Genomic DNA, 20,879 nt, shown 5'->3' on the forward strand with positions numbered 1-20,879 from the left:
TATTTCTTAGAAATAGAACTAAAAACATCCATCCATCCATTTCCTATACCGTCAATCCGTTGGTCGGGTCGGAGCCTAACCCAGCAGTCATCGGGCGAAAGGCGGGGTACACCCTGGACAGGTCGCCAGTCCATCACAGGGCCACACAGAGACAAACAACCACACACACTCACACTCACTCCTACGGACAATTTAGACACACCACTTAACACAACATGCATGTTTGTGGACGGTGGGAGGAAGCCGGAGTACCCGGAGAGAACCCACGCATACACAGGGAGAACATGCAAACTCCACAACTAACATATATATACATATATATGTTCTTGAATATTCTCGTAGTAAGAGATTTCTGCACGCAGGGGAAAAAGGCCAAAAACAATGTTTGCATTAAAAGCTGGCGTGATTCTGGGATGGAATCACTGCATATGCTTTGGAACACCTCTGAAAACAAATTTCAGTGAGCACATTTTGTTCCTGCATCAACAAATGTGAGCTCCTCTATTTGAACAAAAAAATAAATAAATTTGCAAATAAAGGGTTTCTCCACAGCCTCTGACGATGAAAAACTGCCCTGTAGTGTGACAAACTTTCTTTATGGAAATCCCGATTGCCCAAACAGGTTAACCAGCCAGCATCTGTGATGCTACAGTACGGGAGTTCACTGGCACAGATAACCACACATCTGTGAAAGCACAAAGAAAAATGGCTTTGGAACAATATGTTGCTATATGCTCAGGGAAGGTTTTGCTCAATTAAACAAGATAAAGCAAATATCATGACTCTGTGCTAAGAGTCCAGAAACTGAAATGGCATCCCCTCAGTCCAGACCTGTCAATCACTGGGAACATCTTCAAAAAAATACAACAAAGGAGGCACTGAAAAACAGTTGGTGTCAGGCTCATTTCCAAAACACACCGAAGGTGTTTTATTTGAAATGAAAATAGCTGACACGTCACAATGTACAAACTAATCTTGTTGCCAGCATTAAATTCAAACTGACCACACTATAACATTTTTTTGAAAAAGCACTCGTTTGCGATGTGATATGGTGTCAGAAACGCAGGCTTGTTTGTCTGTACAGATATTTTTAACCAATCAAGAGTCAGTTGATTTATTTCTGTAGTTTGTAGCAGATGGAGACAAGCGCACAGAAAAACTTCATATTATGATTTCAGTATCTTTATAAAACACTGGAGTGTAGATTCTCATCCATCTGAGATCAGACCAACAAATGCTCAAAAGCAACACGTCCATTGAGATAGCGAGAAAGAATTGAACCTGACTCGTGAGGTTTAAGGTGCATTCATCGCATCTATTGTTATTTAGCTGTATTTGCAAAGATATCAACTTGTACTTAAAGAGAATCAAGAATATAAATAATCCCAGATTCACTGTTATTGAGATAGATTCCCTTTTCCAAAGCATATTTGAACATGAAGTGCACCAACAGTCTTTGAAAACAACTAGAAGGAAGATGCTTCCAGGGGTAAAATGGTCGTAAGAGCACCATCACTAATATTATTTCATATGGCAGAATATTCTTTTCTGAAAATAGAAACAGGAGTTTGGACAGGAAATAAAGACAACTGCTGTCCCCATACAGAAGGGGAGATGATAGGGTCCGCTGTAAAAAAGTTCAAACAGTGCCACCACCAGGCCAGTTTGAGAACCTTTGTTTATCATAGTTTTCAAACAGCAACTTATTGCTGTAAACTAAGCAAAATGACAGCATTTATTTAAATGTGTATTACTTCCCAAAGAGAAAAAGAACTGATGCAGAGAAGCAAAATGAAATAAACACACTGCCTTTAATACTGTACATTTAATACAGATTCTTTTTTTTTTAAATAGATGGTCAATGATGAACCTTATTCGGTTTTATGATTTCCATACGTTTAAGAAGCAAATGTAAATATCATATTTCAATTTCACTCTTTTGAATTTAAGTTATCGGGTTGCAAAATTACTTTTTAGGTCCCATATAAACAGGAATGACAAGAGAAAAAAGTGCAAAAACTGAGAAGTCATTTTAAGAAGCACAAACAGTGAGGGCAAATATTGCTTGATTCAAACTCAGTTCATTTCTGACTTGAGAAGCACATTCTTTACCATCCGAGCAAAAGAAATTAAGCAAACACGGTATAACATCCTTTCTCTGTTAAATTCTTCAATAAGTTATTTTAAAAATGGCACCATCATCAGATGGTGATGTGTTATTTTTATCACAACGGGACTGCATTTTGTGATGCCACCTCCCGATATGAAATGCCTTTTAGCGTAAAAGAGGGCGCCCCCCCCCCCCCCAATTAGCAGATTGAAATTAGATTAAAATTAGCTGAAGCTTAGGACCATATATGACTTCTATTCCCTGTATATCTTTGCAAGTCAAGCAATCCTGGCAAAACGGAACTGACTGTCACACAGTCTTGATTGTTGGATAGCAAAATGTCTTAAAATTGAGGGAAAAATTATCTACAAGCTGTACTCATGACTAATTCCTGGGGGTGGTTTGGCCTCAAAGGAAAAAAGGACAATAATCCAACTAAATACGGGTGTTGATACCTCCCTTTGGAAATTTTAATTTCCTCACACTTTGACTTTGTGAAGGTTATCTGTGTGATTCATAAGAGCGTGTCCATGTGTCTGGGTACTCCTGGGGTCAGTCCGACTGAGCGCTTTAGGGCTGACGACGCTCCCGCTTGGTGAGCAGATAACACTGAATGGTTCTCAGTCGGTCTTTGGCGGGGGCGAACTCCGGCTGCAGCTTCAGAGTCGACTCGTACCAGCGCATGGCTTTCTCAAACTCCTCCTGTGATCAAGAAAAACTTGGCTCGGATCAATGATGAAGAAACATTTGACTTTCTGGTTAAACTTGAGAAGCCGAGCGACAAGGTGAAAAAGAACAGAAGAAAGCTCGTTACCATTGCAATATAGACATTGGCGAGGGTAAAGTGGTTCACAACAAAGTGCGGGGCGATCTCTACTGCCATACGTGCCACCGTTAGGGCGTCTTCCCATAAGCGAGCATTCTGAAAGATGTTGGCGAGGCTGATGAGTGGCACATCCTGGTCCATCATTGAGGAAGGAAGGAAAAATAAAATATATACATGTTTAATGTATGCTAGAAAAACATTCAGAAGGGATAACTGTTAGGAACAGCTTTTGTCTAATTTGCCTTCATGTGATGAGGGGCATAGTTGAGTGCCTGCCGCAGACAGTCTATGGCTCTTTTGCCTTGGCCTTTGACTCTCCAGTACAGAGCCGCCATGCTGGATAACACCCAAGATGTCTGATTCTGCAGTTTTAGGAAACAGGAAAGAGAAAAATGTAAAAATGCAATTTAATTAGTGCTTAGTGAGTGTTACTATCATTGAAGTTAGGTGTTACTAGAGTTGTCACGATACCAAAATAAGTAACCACGATACTATACCAGACAAAGTATCACGGTTCTGGGTATTATCGCGATACTGCGGCCTTTTTTTAGTATCATTATTTTTATGAGCTGCAATGTATTTGTGCAACTTATGAATACTTATTAATTACAAATGTTGATATGTGCATGATAAACATAATACTAATCGACTTAGGATAACAAATCCACTATTTGACACTAATGCTTCCTCTCCAACATAATAAAACGGAGGACAAAATACAATAAACAGGAACTGATTCCCTGTGAAAACTATATTTTTATGCATTTTCTATGTGTATTAGCTTGGTGGCAGCGCCTGCACAGTGGACGGCCATCGTCTATTGCTTTGCCGTCTGTGCCTTGTTTAACCCAAAATAGTTCCAAATGTGGCTTTTGGGTTTTTTTTTTTGTTTTTTTATTAGTGGTGCCACTAGCACGCTGCGGCAGACTTGCCGCTCAGGCCCAGTGCTTCTGCCATGGTGTGTGTGTGTTTTGTCTCATGTTTATGACCGCTGTACGCGCTTCTCGGTGAGACAGAACTTTAGTTTTGAAGCGAATTTCTATCGAAGCGGAGCTGTCTACATGGAGTTTGTTTTCGCTGTCAGAAACACACGAACGGCCAATCAGCTAGCAGATCCAGCGTGCGAACACATCCTATCATATCCTGGACGCCACCAGTAACAGGCAAACAGCCAATCATTCAGCAGCTGTGTAGTTCGGTCCCAGTGGTTGCCGTGTGGGTTTGTTTACAAGGGAGTAGCCCGCGGTGAGAATCCGGGAAGAGAGTCGAGGCAGCCGCTGTGTAGCGGAAACTGGAACCGTTGGTATAGTAATCCATGGTTGTACCGTCGTGTAGAATTTCTAGTATAGTAGGAACCGTAACAATTTGGCACTGCGGGGGTACCGTGGGTATCGTGCAACTCTAGGTGTTACAACAGCTGGAAGTTAGAGCTGTTAAATTATGCACAGCCATCACGCTGTCAAATGGTTACTGTTGCAGAGTAGCCTTTTTTTTTCTGCCACATTAGCACATTTCCAGACATACTCCAAGTCACAATTAGGATCACAATTCTGCGATGTTCAACCATTACTTCTTCTTTCCACAGCGTAAAATTTGAAACTTATTTCTTTGTCTACTTTAATGAAATACTCAGATTTACTTTAATGAAACCCTGACGAGACTAATTCAACCAACAGAAGTGAATTAGTAGCATCAAGAGATGGTTATTGAGCATCCATTTACACAACTGAATGCATTTTAATGTAATGCGTTGTCCAGCCATCTCAAGATGTTCCTGACATAATCACTAATGTGACAATAGCTGACCACTGTTGAATGGCACAGAGTTTGTTTGATCGAGCACAACTTAAAATAAGTGAATATAAGAAGATTATTTGCCGTTTCAAACTCAAGTCTTCGGGAGCATAAAAACATTCATCTCAAGGCAAACTTTCTCCCTGGAACACCCGAATGTCCTTACCTTCTCCAGGACTTTAGCAATGCGTGTGCCCACCTGCTCAAAGGACTGAGGGGAGAACTTATCTTTGCCGAGGTTCTGTAGGACCTTTTGGTTAAAAAGGAAAGGGAGACTTAACCAAGAGATGTGACCATGCTGATTATATGAAAACAGTCTGCAGATAATATTATTTTTATAAGTTTAACTTCAGCTTTGATGTGATTTTGTTCGACTGTTTTTGTTTTAGTAAAGACAGAAACAGCCATCTCTATGCAACAGATACTTTCCAGGCTTCCACTGTTTGTATTTGGTTTGTGTGTAATCTCTGGCTTCTTTCATGGCATACCTCGCGCAGTTGGCTCTCCCCAGTGTAGTGAATGGCAGCACGATTGGCTACCCCCGCCAGGTGGTCGAGGGTGTGCATGCTGGCAGCTAGGTTGGCATTGCATAAAGGTTCAGCCGCTGGCTCTTGGAGTGGAGTGGCAAAATCTATGTGCTCTGTGATGCTACAGAGAGGTGTTGAGGGGAAATATAAAATCAAAGCTTAAGGCTTTCAGTTGTTGATATTCTGTAACGTTAAAATGGCAAAAGGACAAGAATGGCTCTTTTGGCTTTCACACTAAACGTATATTGTTTCAAAGCCAGATATAAAAAAAAAAAATACTTCCATGATTTGGACATGGACAGTCTTACTCAATATTCTTGGCAGAAACAGCCAACCAAGTGCTTGCTACAGTGGTGAGGTCCACCCTCCGTGTCCGTTGGCACTCCTCTGGTCCTGGCCAGCCAAGACTTGTGTAGTCTCTCCATCGTCCTTCACAAAAACATCCCTGTCATGTAAGTTTTCTGTGTTTAAGCTGTTGTAGGAACATAAAATGCAGGTGCATCAACTACCTGATGGACCAGGAGATGGGATAGTTGGACCGCTGATTTCCAAGACAGAGTGCCCTCCAGGCAGCGACTCCCTGCTCTGGCTGTCATCGGACATGGCGACACTCTCGGACCCATCGATTTTAGCTTTCCTGACACGCTTCACCTGGAAAGTTATCTTGAAACCAACAACAAAACACACTCACTCACTCATTTAGTGGAGCTATACAAACAGACTCACACCTCACCGAGTTGTTCTCACAACTGAAGAAAAAAGGTGAGCTTCCACACTTACCCACTCTGCTCCTTCGTCATCCTCACAGTTCCCAAAACATGGCCCACTTCCTGCACGAGCACCCATCACACGGTCATTCTTTAGCACCCGGATACCTCGCAGGTCCCCACGTTTCCCTCCTACATCCAGTGCTCCCTCAAATGCACCCATCAGGTCCTCCTTCAGCTGCCAGTCTTCTTCTTTTTCCACTCCTCCATCTCCAAAAGAAGTGGTCATTTTAGATGCCCCTGAGGTAGAGGGAGATGCCTGCTGCTGCCCAGCTACTTCACCAGAGCCATTACTGTCCAAGATAACCTCTGACAGGTAGATGACACAGGAGAGAAGTTGTGTTGAGCTACAAAAGAATACTTTTATACTTGTACTTTTTCTTCTACTCTTTGTCAGAGCAGAAATGTGACATGTGTGAAACTACTAATAGTAGTGCACAATTACAGGACCCAACTAACTACATAACTAGTAGAGTTGTGTTCACTTTTTGTGACCTGCTGAGGGGTGGTACTTGACAGCCATGATGTTTTCCAAACCTTAACCACATCGACATAAATATCGATAATAGCAACTGAATACAAAAATTGAGCTTTAAAGTGAAGTTACTTGCAAACATGAGCGGTCAGGACAGGACTCCATTCTGGCTCTAGCGTATACCACCAACCTCTCAGACCTCCAAATGCAGACTTCTTTGCTTGTTGCAAGTGATTTAAGAGTAAACTGTCTGACAGTGATGTGTGTTGTGTTATTTGTGTGTGCAGTGGCACAGAGATTGAGTAGATTAAGTTTTGGTGGCTGTAGATTGGGTTGATGGCATTCTTACTCTCAAACAGCAGCGTGTCCTCGATGGCAGAAAGGGAAGGTGCATCCTGCTTCTCTTCACTGCCATCCCATTCTTCCAGTTGTATGCTAAGGTCCTCCTCAGCCATGCAGGCACCACCCTCTGGATGAACGCAAATACAGATTTACTTATTCCAAACAAACAAGTAGCAAATACAACATTACAAACTTGTTTGAAGAATTCAACTATTTTTTGTGTTTACTTAAGCTTTTACCCAAAGGTGGTTGTGTTTTGTAAGTGCTTGTTTGACCTCAAGAACTCAGTGTGCTTTATTGCAGCGATATTTAGCTTTAGAGAGTAAAATATAGTCCCGTCTAAATATAGCATCAGCTATTTTCTGCAGCTTAAATTATTGAGTGGCAAAATTTCTCCACTTCAAAGCACTTTTCTTTTCACTCCCAAAAATATGAAGGCAATGGTGCAGTTTCAGTTAAAATCAGGAATACAACAAAGTACAACTTGTTTTTCACAGCAACTCTCACAGCTTCAAGAGACACAATGGGAGCTTCTGGGTTTAATGACCATAGCAAACCTTTACAGTTACTAAATTTTCAGAGTAGTACAAAGGATGTTCAACAAAGCTTAAGAGCAATTCAGATTAAATAAAACTATAATACACATGTAAAAATGCTAGGCTCTACCCATGTGTACACACTCCTTCCACTGTGCTATGACCAACAACTAAATAATCACAATAAGTTATAAAGAAAAGACACCAAGCACAATATAAGGCAAATATGGGCTGGGGCTTAGTCCCTTCGGTTTGTCAATTTGTGTGATGCAGCTCAGATTTAAATCTTACTTCAGAGAATGATGACATTTTTGTCAAAAAAGGAGAGCTTAATTAATACTGATCGAATACTTAGCTTCAGAAAAACCTAGAAATACCTCAGGTTCTCCCACAGCTTTAAAGTTCCAATGAAACAGCAAGGGGAATACCATCTGCTTCCCCAAATTAGCTTGTTTTGTGTAAAAACAGAAGCCCCAAAGCCTGTACAGGCAGGAAATGAAAGCGTTCTACTGGATACAAAACATGCAGTGTTTCTCCTACCATTAAAAACTAAAGGGTGGGCGGGGGGTAAAACAATCCAGGGATTAAATATTTAATTCATGTGATCTGAACAGTTTATAAGCTTTCATTTAATTGTAAAACAATTTCAGAGTCTCCACCTGTTGCTGTAACGCGCAGCTGCACTTCTCAACAACCCAGTGTTGACAATGCTAGAGAAGCTATTGCTAATGTCAAGGAAGCTAGTTTTATCCAGAGCAGCAGCATGAACTCATAATGTTACAGCTACATCCACCAACAAGCAAATAAGCTCTCCTCCTACAAGAAAAACTACAAAACTAACTTTTTGTGTCAAAGCTCTCAGTTTTGCCTACTTTGTTTAGCATAATGTTTTCCATGTTCATTTTTAAGTCTTTATTCGTCAAATGGTCATTATTATTGTATTATTATATTTTTGAAAAACTCATTTCCCTGTGGCTCCACATACTTTAAAGTTGATAAATACTCATAACACATACCTTTAAACATACATTTAGATTAATTAAATTAGCATGTATATGTTTTGAGTTACTCACGTGAGCAGGGCTGTCGTGACAGATTGTAAAGGAAAGGATAGAACTGAAGACAACGCAGCAAAGGTAAGCAGGTGCGGCACTGTTCACAGCCAGCAAAGGATGAGAAGGAAGAGGACGAAGAAAGTGTTATCTCCAGGATGTGGCGGAACATGGCCAGAGCACCTGTCACGTTGCTCTGGGCCAAATGCACGCTCACCAGGCTGAGCAGGCTGTGGGGCTGAGGGAGTAAAACAAAACAAGACCGTGGAAAATTAGCTCATAAGTAGCATGTGGAAACTGGCATATAGCTGTAGAATACATCTGTAGATACAACTCAGATAAAGGGATAAATCAAGGTATGCCGCTGTCTAAACATGCATGTACAATTGGCAGTGATGTCAGAAAGTGACTGACAGCATATTGATTGCAATTACCTACTATACTTTCCAAATCTAGACATTAATTAAGAACATTCAGTATATTCTAGCTGTGGTTACTGGTTAGGTTTGCTATTATCATTCATTGAACACATACAATTATTTTTTTAATTCAATAATCCTCCCCCCACCTCCCACTCCCCCCCTGTAGAATCTTGTAGAACACACTCAACCATAAAATTTACCCTTAAAAAGTGGAGAATCTGTGGTTAGGACTAAATTTACTTGGTCCTGGTTTACTAGGAAAACGAGGAGTGCTCTGCAACAAAAACTCCTACAACAAAAAGAACAGAAATAATAGAAATGCCTTTTGCACAGCTCATGTATTACACTGTGCTTAAAAATAGAATATATTTTGTAAAACCTTTTGACTGGTAATAGTTCTTTTATTTAGTATTAACATGTGCACTGAGCCGTGGAAATGTTTTTTTTTTTTGTCTAAACTTGTATATGCGATTCCATTTATACTGACACATAAGCCAAGAGAATGAAAGAATGTGATTCCTCCACTGGTGTTTTTTTTAAAATCAATACCGGTACACTGACGTATTGACAGTTTAACCTTAACTGTGACATCACCTGAGAAAAGTCCGAAAATACACAAGTTAAAGATGTTGGCTGTGCTGTGCTGTGATTGTGGTTAAATCTACATCATAAGCATTACCACGGGACTCGATTATTGAGAAAAAGCTACTTGTTTGTTCCATGAAGAGGGAACATCAAACATGGTAAAAAGTCAACAGCACAGGTGAGCACACTTTATACTTTGACATTTTACACTCTAGGATTGAACAAACACGCATTCAGTCGTGTGACATGACAGTCCTGAAATAATGAGGAGGATATGATGTGAAATCAGCAGACAAAGATCTCCTGCTTCAAACATCAAAGAGTCACGCAATTTAAGATGAAGTTATGGCAAAGAAAGGAAAGCTGTGTATTTAATGCACTGCTTTTGCTGTGGCCCAACTTGTATGTGGATAACTGTATTACTGACTCACAGACTGGTGTAAACTCTGCAGACGCACTGACGAAAAGCATTTTCAAGACAGATGTCAACTAATCAGTCTGCAGAGGAGACTGAAGTGATACAAATGATTACATCCAACAATGTTGTAAGGGTAGAGCTATCAGAAAAGTGATATTTAATTATTTGTTAACAAAGAAAAGAATATATGGGTTTCAGAAAAATGACATCAGTGTCACTTATCAAATAAAAAAAGCTAACATACAACTCAACACATTAATATTAGTTCCATCTTAACATGATTACTGACAAATGTCTTGATAATGAGCAGAAAGGTGAGCCAACACAAATAAAGCATGGAATTTCGTACTTTTCCTGTTTAGGGACAAACTGTAATATCTGTAATTCAGTCAAGATGAAATAAATGTATCAATGTTCAATCCATGGTTTCCCAGCTCCACAGGTTGAAGTGTTTTTGGGCAAGATAAAGAGCCCAACACTGGCCCCTATCAGTTCATCTATCCTTGCATGTGCAAGACAGAGACATGTTCAACAAAAATGAGCTGTTGAGCTGAATGGACGGAGTCCAGTTATACCTCCACTCTCACCTGCTTAACAAGCACATATGCCTCCAATTAGCCTTTCTTCCTTTGGTTAAGTTCTTTTTTTCCCCTTACGATTGCATGTATTAAACTTTATAATTCTAAAATGCTATTAACCAATGTGCCTTTACCTCTGATGCATTGAGCGCCAATGCATGCTCCAGCAGTGTTTGTGCATGGGTGGTCAAGCCATTGTGCAGCAGCAGGTTAGCGGCATTGGTGAGGGGCAAGTGGCGGTAGGGAGGTGGTGCTGAGCTCAATACTTGGCGCAGGCACTGCAGAGCACGGCTACCGTTGCCTTTGGCCCGCCAAAATAGAGCTGCCTCATTGTGGACCTGCCAGCAGGGTATAGTGACCTATATATACAAACAAACCTCTGTTAGCCTTGAGAAGAACGATTTAAGATGGTATCAGACAGATGGAGATGGAAATGAGTAAGGTGGCCGGGTGAGTCATAAGACCATGCGATGTGATGGAGACCTTTTATTAACCAAATACAACTTCAGTGTTTGAATAATGACTCAATGAAGCAAACATTTTAACTTAATATGACAAAAAAAAAAAAAAAAAACTACAAATCTGCCACTCTCCACTGTTTTACCCCATCAAGCATTTTACCATAAATAGTGAGGTATAATGTAGACCTGTGAGAACAGATGAGTGAGAAGCTCCCTTACTTGTTTCATAGCTTGAGCTATTCTGCTACCAATTTGCTCCAGTGTCCATCCTCCACTGCGTAACTGTAGAATCTGTTGAAGCAAGCAGTAATATTCAATATTTGACTTTCTTTTGCGTAGAAACCAGACAAAGAGCAACAATATGCTTAAAGCTGTAAACATATGGATCAAGAAATGCACTGTATCTCTAACATCATGTTGCTAAACAACTCTCTGTAACACAATGAACAGACATCTACCTCAGAGGCAAAGGGATCTGGCAGCTCCTTTTCTTCCAGGGGCCAGTCTAACGAGGCAGGCAGGAGAGCTGGATATGGTTGTGTGGCTGGGCTACAGTCTGGCACAGCTGCTGTCTGAGGAGGACTGCTGCTCCCGTAAAGGAGAGTTGCTACTGGGCTGAATGAAAACGATTAAGACAAATTTGACTCGCTTATCGTTTTTCAGTTTGATGTGCAGCTCTAGATACAGATGCCTTTTATAGATTGAAGCACAATCTGCAATGTTGCCTATGTTTTCATAAAAGATCCACAAAAGGCTTATGTACATTCGAGTTTCTCTGCCTTCATGTTTTAGTTATTCTATTCCTGGCCAAGACAACAAGAACTTAACGTAATAAAACCATACAGATATCTGACAAAAGTTCACAATTAATTAAAACATTACACATCTTTTACATAAAGATGTATACGTTTTAAATCAGTTACTTTAAGTCACTTAGAGTTCATTCAACATGATCAGCTTCTGTAAATTCAAACACTTTGGAAGCTTGTTTCAGGCAAAGAAAGCAGCATATCTGCTTCAAGATTCAGTACAGAAAATGGCAGGAGAAAATCCTGAAAGCGAAAGAGCTTCAGAATGACTGATGAACCCCAAAGCCCCTTCATACTGTATGAAATTTATTCTAAAAATCAGAAGAATTAATGGCTGTGAGCTTTTCTGCATGCTTCAAACAATGGCAACTGAAGACAAAGGTTACACAATGTAGCTATGGTTTTATGAATATCTCGGGAGCAAATAAAAACTGATCAACGTTTACTTTTGCTTAAACTACCGCAACACTGAAAAGAGGCAAAGCGTCAGAGAAGATGTTTGTAAAACCTTTGAAATGTCTGAGTTTACATGGATTAGCAGAGTTATGAAATGAAAGCAACAGCATACATCTAAACAGACAGAACACTGGTTATTGTTTTACCATTTTGTTTTTGTTTTTCTCACATCAAAACTTTATTCAAGCAATATGCCGCATAAACATGACATACCAAGCTGACCAGTTTTAGCTGTTAGCATTGTGGGTAGAAGCATGTCAGGCTATGGGGAAGCTACACCATAGAGTACACTACTATTCTATAGCCTCTCCATCGATCCACTGAGAAAAGCAAACTAAAACTCAAGCGAATTGCAACTATGCATGAACTCTGCCCAATAACCCAGTGAAGTCTACTGACCTGAGGCCCTGCGTTTCAGGTGGAAGGTAGTAGGTCGGTAGCAGGTGAGCAGGTGGAACACTCGGGTACTCGTGGGCACAGTCAGTCCTTTGAGGCCATAACATCCTCTGTACCTCCTTAAAAAAAAAGAAAAAAAAAGCAGTTTCAGTAACTGAATGAAAAAGCATACCATGAGAGTACAGTTAGGCCAAATCAAATTTTAAGATCTATAAATAAGTCCATCCTTCGAGAACCAAAACTAATCAATACTCTATCAACTAACTAACTAACTTTTTCCAACAGGAAAATTTTGAAAAACATTTTTAATGCTTAGGAACTGTGTTCATGCTGGTGTTTAGAAGTCACATGGCTTATTAATGCACATATATGAATGCTTTAACCGTTTCACTTCCAAAAGAACAAAGTTGGAATATCATTTGTTCAGAAGTCATATTTTCATTGTAAATTGTGTTCTCTGTTGCCAGACTTTCCATCATGTTCATTTATCACTTTGTGCTGTTTCTCATTTTACCTTTTAATTCTGGATGGAGCAGTGGCGCCACCTAAAGACTGTCCTGAGTCAGGCATTAGGTGGTGGCTGCCTAATGACCGACTCATTTATATAAAAATAGTGAGTTGAAATGCTATTTTTCTTTTTTATTCTACTTGGCTAATTTTCTGGAAAAAAAACAACCAAAAAAAACAGTTAAAACATCCCTCATACATTTGTATGTAAATCCAGACACTAAGTTCTCTGCAGTCTCTGAATTTCTTTGCAGTAACAATGCAGATGTTTCTTTCATCCTTTTGAGAATTTGGTTTCACTCTTCGTATCTTGCCTGTGTGTGATCCTGACGGCTGCCCCAGAGGGCAGCAGCAGGGTCCTGGTCCCCAGACACAGAGGGATGGAGCTGGGGGTTGGCTGCCGTCAGGTTTGAGTTGTGTTCTGACACAAGTGCCACACTGGATGCCACAGACACCTCCTCTCCAAACTAAAAAAAAAACAAAAGGAACTGAGAAACAGAAACCAAAGCAAAATTCTTTCTTGGTAATGAGTCATACTTGTTTGTACTGTTCTTGTGAAAAACAGTGTTAGCCTTTAAATTCTGTGCATTAGAAAAGAAATGGATCAGTCAAATGTTTGGACATACCTACTCATTCAAGGGCTTTTGATGGTTTCTGTTGTTTTCTACTTTGTCAAACATTAGATAAACATAACACTTTTCTATGTAGCAGGCAGGTAGGAAGGGAAAAAGTGTACAAGAGATATTTTATATTTTTCAAGGCATCCAGAACCTGCCTTCTGTCATCCTTATCAGTCCATGTCATATCTGCTGGGTTCAGTTCAGCTAATGCAGCACTCCATCACTCCGCTGATGGTCAAATGTCATTTACAGACTCCGACTGTGTTTTGTATCACAACTGAGATGAAAAACAAATGACGGTCACATCAATCACAGACCAGATGGGACAGCTTGCATCTATGCAGAATGCTGTAGTTGCTAGGCTGGTTAAATGAATTCTAACAGAATCACCACTGGTGTCATCAGCAAATCATCCAACAACATCACAGCTCATCCTCCTTGCTTCACAGTGCATACAAAGATGTTGATACAATCAGTTCACTTTCTGCATCTTTTCCAAAAACAATTCAAGTCAAAAACTTTAACTCAGAAAACCACATGCAGATATCCACGGTTGTAAAAGGCATTCCTCGTGTTTCTTTGACTTAAGATATTGTCTTATTAGTAGAGGCTTATTAGCAAAATATAACCACAAGGTCTTGATTCATACAATGCCTGAGCAGTAGCTGTAATCCGTTTGAACTCTGGGAAGCTGCGGGTTTCTAAAAGTGGTTACACTAATTAACTTATCCTCAGCAGCAAACTCAGTATTCACCTGAGGTGACGAGATCGTGAGTTTCATCATCTTGATCAAAGTTCTTAAAATCTTCAGGCCAGACGGACCTTCATCCTTTGAAGCATTGGTGGATCGCCTTTTGTTCTGACTTACTTTAGCAGTTCTTGCCATGATGTGGATCACTCCAAAAGTGGCATAGGTCTATTTGGTGTATACCAACATTACTCCCGTGTAACATAACTGGTGGTCTCAAATGCATTAGGAAATTCTAACCTGGTCAGGTTACTACCTCAGAGAGCTTATTAATAGAATGCCAACAGTTGGTAAAACAGTCATTTTAGGCGAACACACAAGTCTGAAACATCACCACAAACTACCACTTGTGTTAGTTTTTTCTTTTGATGTCTTCAGCATTGTTCTTCAGAGTAAAGCTATTATGATGATGGTATGCCCACACTTTCAATTGGTATTGTATGTCGAACAATGCATTATCCCCAAAACTCACTTGAACATAGTTTACATGTTCAAAAAGGTCCCCCCGATGATAACGCACAGGAAGGTCAAAGGGGCAGTAGAGGCTGCGTTGCTGCTGCCCCAGTCGACACATCTGATGGTTCCCTAAAATAAAACACATAAAAACACACAAAACTTAGGTGTTGCTCTACACAGCAAGATCATCCAATATAGTACTCGTATCACCATATCTAAGGACATTTTCCAAGTCGAAATCATACAAACTTGAGCTCTTAATGGATCTAATCATTTTCATATATATTTGTGTACTATGAAAGCGTACGGCCTTCAGCTAAACTACTGCGATATCACCACCAGACAGTTAAATATCCTAATGAAAACAGTTAACTGTATCATAAAAACCACCTGGAAAAAAGGAACAAACTGACAACAAAAAAATCATGAAGAAAATTTAAAAACAAAACTACCAGTGGCCCATGTTCTTACAGGGCTCCTTTATTTCAGAAGTGTAGTATGCAAAAGTTCAAGGTGTAAAGCGCTCAGAAAGGTCTGAGACAGAAATAGTGCCCAGTGAATAAGATTCACAAACTACAGAACCGATATTTGAATAAGATATAGTTTTATGGAGAGATAAGATGAGAGCGACTCTTAATGGATCAGATGCATGGATCACTGTTGAGCATCTTAAGTCTGGTGCCAACAAGGTAAAGGGGGGTATTGGTTTAGGATGCTGTCATACGGATGAGCTCGTTACAACCTTTAAGCTTGAAGGTGGACTGAAAAATAAATTTTCAAACCTGTGGCCAGTTTTAGAAAGCTACATTCTTCAATGGGTCGAGAGCAATCAAGAAGTCTTTATGTAGGACAATGCAGCTTTATATGCACACCAGTGCTTTCTACATCGCGAAGGCTCTAAATATGACCAAATACTGACCTGACTGTCACGTGAGGCCTGACTTAAATCCTGGTCAGACCTCATAGGTCTGAAACGTAATATTCACAGTGATAAAAGACAATACTCATCTGAACAACATTTGGAAACTGCAGTTAGAAAAAGGAAGTCATGAACTGAAGAAGAAACTGTCACGTTCCCCCGTAATAGAGTGCTCATGGCAGTTACCAAATGCACTCGAGTCATTCAATTAAACTAATAATATGAGATACATTCACCAACTAATTATTATAATAAACATTATAAACATATATATAAACATTAGCTTTATTCCAGCATAAAACGTACCAATTAACAACCAGCACAAATGGCTAAATCATTCCTAAAGCATTTAAAAATAAAAACTTAGGATTGGTGATTCTTAGAATTATTCTCAGTTATTGTCCAGGGGATCTCACCAAGTTGAGCTTCTTTGGCCATCTGGGTTTCATGGATAATGTTGCGCAGGATCTGTTCTTCCTGTAGCAGCTTGTGTTTATCCAGTGCCTCCTGTTGGCGGAGGTAGTGGTCATGTTGCTTCTGGTACTCTTTCAGCTCATTCAGTGTTCGCTGCAGGGATCTACAACCACCAGAAAATTAAGAGGGAAAATATGGGGCAATTGGCAGAAATGGATATTATGGTATCGGTAACAGAAAATCCTCTCTGCATTCATGGACACAGATTCCATGCAACCCAAAACAGGCTTTCATCAAATCATACATCAAACAGTCATTGGTCAAAATTGGAAGCTGGTACTCTAAACCAGTGTTTCTCAATCCTGGCCCTCAAGACACCCTGTCCTGCATGTTTTCCATGTTTCCCTGCACCAGCACACCTGATTCAAATGAATAGGTCGTCCTCAGCCTTCTGCAGAGCTTAAAGACCTGACCCATTCATTTGTATCAGGTGTGCTGGAGCAGGGAAACATGGAAAACATGCAGGGTGGTGTTGAGAAACACTGCTCTAAACTCTTAATCTACCTAATAGCCCATTTGTAATGAACAGCTCTAAATAATAAACTAAGCAATACAATTGTAACTTTTTAAGGGAAAAAATTGAACTACAGACAGAAAAGCACAGAAATAAATTATTGTGATGTTTACTCAGAAACACTAACCATCATTGATATATTCTTATACAAGTTCATTCATTTTTTGCATCTCTTAGTCTCTTTAAATAGACCCTGCTTTGATATGTGACATGTTTACTTCTGTAATATTCAGATTTTGTGATTGATGTAAACAACCAAAAAATTTAGAGCATTGCATAAGTGCTCGTCTACCTGTGCTGGGCTTCGAGGCGCTGCTCCAGCTTTTGCTGACAGAGCACAGCGTGTTTCCTCCTCAGGGCCTGCTCAAAGCCTGGCTGGGCCTGCAGTGCCTGCTCATAACACAGCACTGAGTGGTTGTATTCCCCAAGCATCTGGTAAGGCAGCAATAGAAAAGAAGAAAAAGGCCACGGATATAGCACAGATCAAACTATAATTTCTTTCATATAGAAATCACAATAACGAGTAGACTAAAAATATGTACAGCGTAGTACACACATATTACATTTGGTCAAATGTTGATTTTATTTAGTCCTTTGCACAAACCTAATTTAATATTACAAATTGTATTTAGAAAATATTCATCTGTAAGAACAGAAACTGCTGACAGTTTTCTTTCCTAAAATGAAATGACATCGTAAAAAAGGTCCTGATCAATAAATATGACATCCCTGCAGGAACATGTGACCTTTTTAAGAGCTACATATACAGTAAATAAAGCAGCATAAACATACAACTAGAAATAATAATATATATAATAGATTCTAATTATATCATAATTTATACATTATTATATTATATATAATTATTATAACATAATTATGATAGAAATTATTTTACTTTTAAACAGTTTTGCCATGCGAGCTCACAAACAGTCTGGCAGCATGGCTGAATACATGCTTGTTTTGTGGTTTTAAAGAAGCAAACCTTTACTATGCTTTCACTTTTACTTACAGCATAAATGTTGCCCAAGGTGTAGTGACTGGTGAAGAGATCTGAGGTAAGGTCAAGGGCAGCGTGGGCGAGAATAGCAGCATCCGCTGAGAAATGAGCTCGGTGCAGGATGTTGGCCATGTTGACAAGTGCGATATCCTTATGCTGCCTAAAAGAAGAGCAAACACAGACACATATCTGTGAGTAGTATCATAAAATGAACTGTAGATTAGTGGAGGAGCTTTGTGGCTAGCCTGACACTACCTGGGGGAGAAATGCAGAGCACGCACAACGCAGTCCACTGCTCTCTGAGGCTCGTTTTTCATGCGCCAGTAAAATGACGCCATGTTGTATAGCACCCAGGAGGATGAATTCTGGAACAGAAACTCATAGAGTCATGAACAGGTTTTTTTAAATATCTTTCAAAGGCAAGCTCACACTTGTTTGGCCTCTGTAAAAAAAAAATAAATTCTGCCATATGTTTGACTGAAAGGAAATAAATAGATGCAAATAAAAAGCACACACATATATATGGACATACAATCCCCCAAACTGCATTGATGGCACATTATCCAAACTTCACGAATTAAAGGGTTATGATTATCTGCACATTTACGGGGGGAAAAGGTAAGAATATAAGAATTACCTTCAGCAGGCCTTGATGGATGCGATGGCCCAACTCATCAACACTGCGACCCAGCTTTTGAGACAATGAACTAAAAATGGGATCCTCCTTAGAAAGAAGGGGAGAGGTCAAGTTCGCCCTCTCCTGTACACCCTAGAATAAAGAAAAGAGAAGTTCTCATTGCATGAAATGTTGTCATGTGTAAATAATTAGCAGTTTGCTCATTATTATCAATCATTATCTTATTTCATGATTTGACGTCAATAATAAGAATTGCAATCATAATAATATCAATATTCACAGTAAAATAGTACAACTTTATTTCAAGGCCTAATTTATCAAATTGCTGTTAGACTTGTGTGTGTGTGTGTGGCAATCTCTACTTCTAGTTTAAAAACAAAGTAAACCTGACAATAGACACCTGTGAGTCTATATGTCCTGACCTTACATGTTCTATTCAAATGTATAAGGGCGCCCTCAGCTGAGAGTTTGTGTCCTTCCAAAAAGAGATCAAAAGTCAGTCGCCTTCACTTTTCTGACAATTATGAGCAGAATAACTGACAGCTAACAGTGTGAATATACAATGCATTAACAAAAAAAGAACACTTGTAACCACAGCTGTATGACTATTTTAGAATTTTACTGCAAATATGACTTCTGTAGGTGTGAGTCAGTTAACCAAGTGTGTTCAGAACAACACTGTTACATCAATGTTTACAAAGGGTAAACAAAGAATACAAAAAAAGCCTTGAAACATTTTGAAACAGGATTAGTTATGTTCAGCACCTTTGACTTGCACAACTTTAAGAATGACGAGCACTTTCACACACAGGCTGTAAGCATACGTTTCAAGCACAGACATTTATTTCAACCATTTTACACATAACAATTGTTAGGTGATAAATAATTACCTACATGTTACTAATAACTCTGAATCATCTCAATGATTCCATCGACCAGGTCAGCCTCTACTTACCCTGAGATGCTGGAAACCGTGTATACTGTAAGGCAGTTCGAACACTTTGGCACAGTCTGGTTTTTCCAGATCTGGTGGCAGACCAGGCCGGGAATCAACATAGTCTTCAGGGCTACAAGGAGGAGAGGAGACAGAAATGATTTCAGAAGATTTTAATATAACTATAAAGACAGACTGTACACACTCATATTCTCAAATCACAACTACATGCTTTGGGAGTTTTATTGAGAGTTTACCTTATGTCTTTGCTTTCCAATGCAATATAAGTGCCATCATACAGATCCAGATCTCCCAGGGGAACCTTAGCCATTACACAGTCTGCATCCTCTTTGTAGTGTCGCTGCTCCAAACCGGTGTCTCGATCTTCATTCTCCTCAATGTGTATCTTTTGTGCTACTAGCTGCTTCTGCTCAATAATAACAAAAAAATTAACAAGTGGTGAAGCTGTGTAAAAGCATGACATTCAGAGTAGAGGAAAGATGTAATGCAAAGCCGTGAATATTGTGGTGACAGGAGGGGATTATCAAAAAGGAAATGATTTATTAGCACTAAAATGGGATTTGCTGCTGCCTTTTTTCCGTTTAAACTCAAATAAACATGAAAAAAATAACCAGAATCGCAACTCAAAGAAATAAAAACTACACACCTCCAGCTTTTTGAGGTAGTTTACACGAGTTTCTTGTCTCATGAAGATCACAACATCATGAGGGTGTTTCAGATTCAAAGGAGAGTCCACCTGAAACGAAACAGATTCAGATCTCAAACTTATCCCATAGATATTCAACTATATTCAAGATCATGAAGTCATGTACAAAACAGTCTATCTTACTCTAAGATAGACTGTCAGACTCCCAAAGCTTGACACATTAACAAAACACGGGTTTTACAACAGAGGATAACAATTTGCTAGCGGTTGGCACAAACCAGTCATTAAATCTGACAAGCAGTTTCTGAGGCAGACGTTGACAGACACCTGACATAATTTGTCATTTTGAACTCAACTGGCTTACTCTGCTGATAAAGTACCGTGGTCTTATCTTGTTAAATTAAGATAAGCGACTTACCCACACAAATGTTATTTTAATGTCAATGCTAGTTTTCCCCTAACTTGTAACACGCCGCAGCAGCTTTACTGGGTTTAGACAAATGCTTCAACTACAGTACTAAACAATACAACAAAGATAATTCATACCAAGATAAATAGTTAGCTTTAGAAGCTAGCCATATAACGTAAGCGTTAGCAAGTCAATGAGCTAACTGGCATACTTGTTGTTGAATTTTTCCATCTTCTGTGACAACCCAATGTGTCGTAGCTCCACCAGAGTCCACTATAAGAACACAAAGAAGGACGAAAAGCCTCCCCTGGAACGATGTTTTCCGTGTGTAGTTAACACGACAGGGTACAGATTCAGGACAGATTTTCCTGAGCTCCGCCATTTTTTTCTATCTTCTGCTACTCTGTGGCGACTCCAGCCTCCGGACACACGGCGGCGCC

General features: G+C 39.7%; 1 protein-coding gene across 1 annotated transcript; it reads right to left on the bottom strand.

Annotated features, from left to right (window-relative positions):
• Positions 1-1,792: 1,792 nt before the first annotated feature.
• ttc17 (tetratricopeptide repeat domain 17) lies at positions 1,793-20,853 on the bottom strand. The gene is made up of 25 exons (XM_072379999.1): positions 20,651-20,853; positions 20,031-20,120; positions 19,621-19,790; positions 19,385-19,496; positions 18,430-18,561; positions 18,048-18,157; positions 17,805-17,952; positions 17,085-17,224; positions 16,221-16,381; positions 14,902-15,014; positions 13,376-13,528; positions 12,558-12,673; positions 11,352-11,508; positions 11,113-11,184; positions 10,567-10,791; positions 8,451-8,667; positions 6,849-6,968; positions 6,038-6,333; positions 5,767-5,920; positions 5,566-5,686; positions 5,219-5,378; positions 4,897-4,980; positions 3,179-3,298; positions 2,925-3,068; positions 1,793-2,812 (listed from the first exon to the last, which is right to left on the bottom strand). The coding sequence occupies exons 1-25, from the start codon at positions 20,819-20,821 to the stop codon at positions 2,681-2,683; spliced, it is 3,618 nt and encodes a 1,205-aa protein (XP_072236100.1). The 5' UTR covers positions 20,822-20,853; the 3' UTR covers positions 1,793-2,680.
• Between the last annotated feature and the right edge of the window lie 26 nt (positions 20,854-20,879).

This window comes from Leuresthes tenuis, unplaced genomic scaffold (genome assembly GCF_036924035.1).
Source record: "Leuresthes tenuis unplaced genomic scaffold, fLeuTen1.0.hap1 SCAF_2, whole genome shotgun sequence".
NCBI lineage: Eukaryota > Metazoa > Chordata > Actinopteri > Atheriniformes > Atherinopsidae > Leuresthes > Leuresthes tenuis.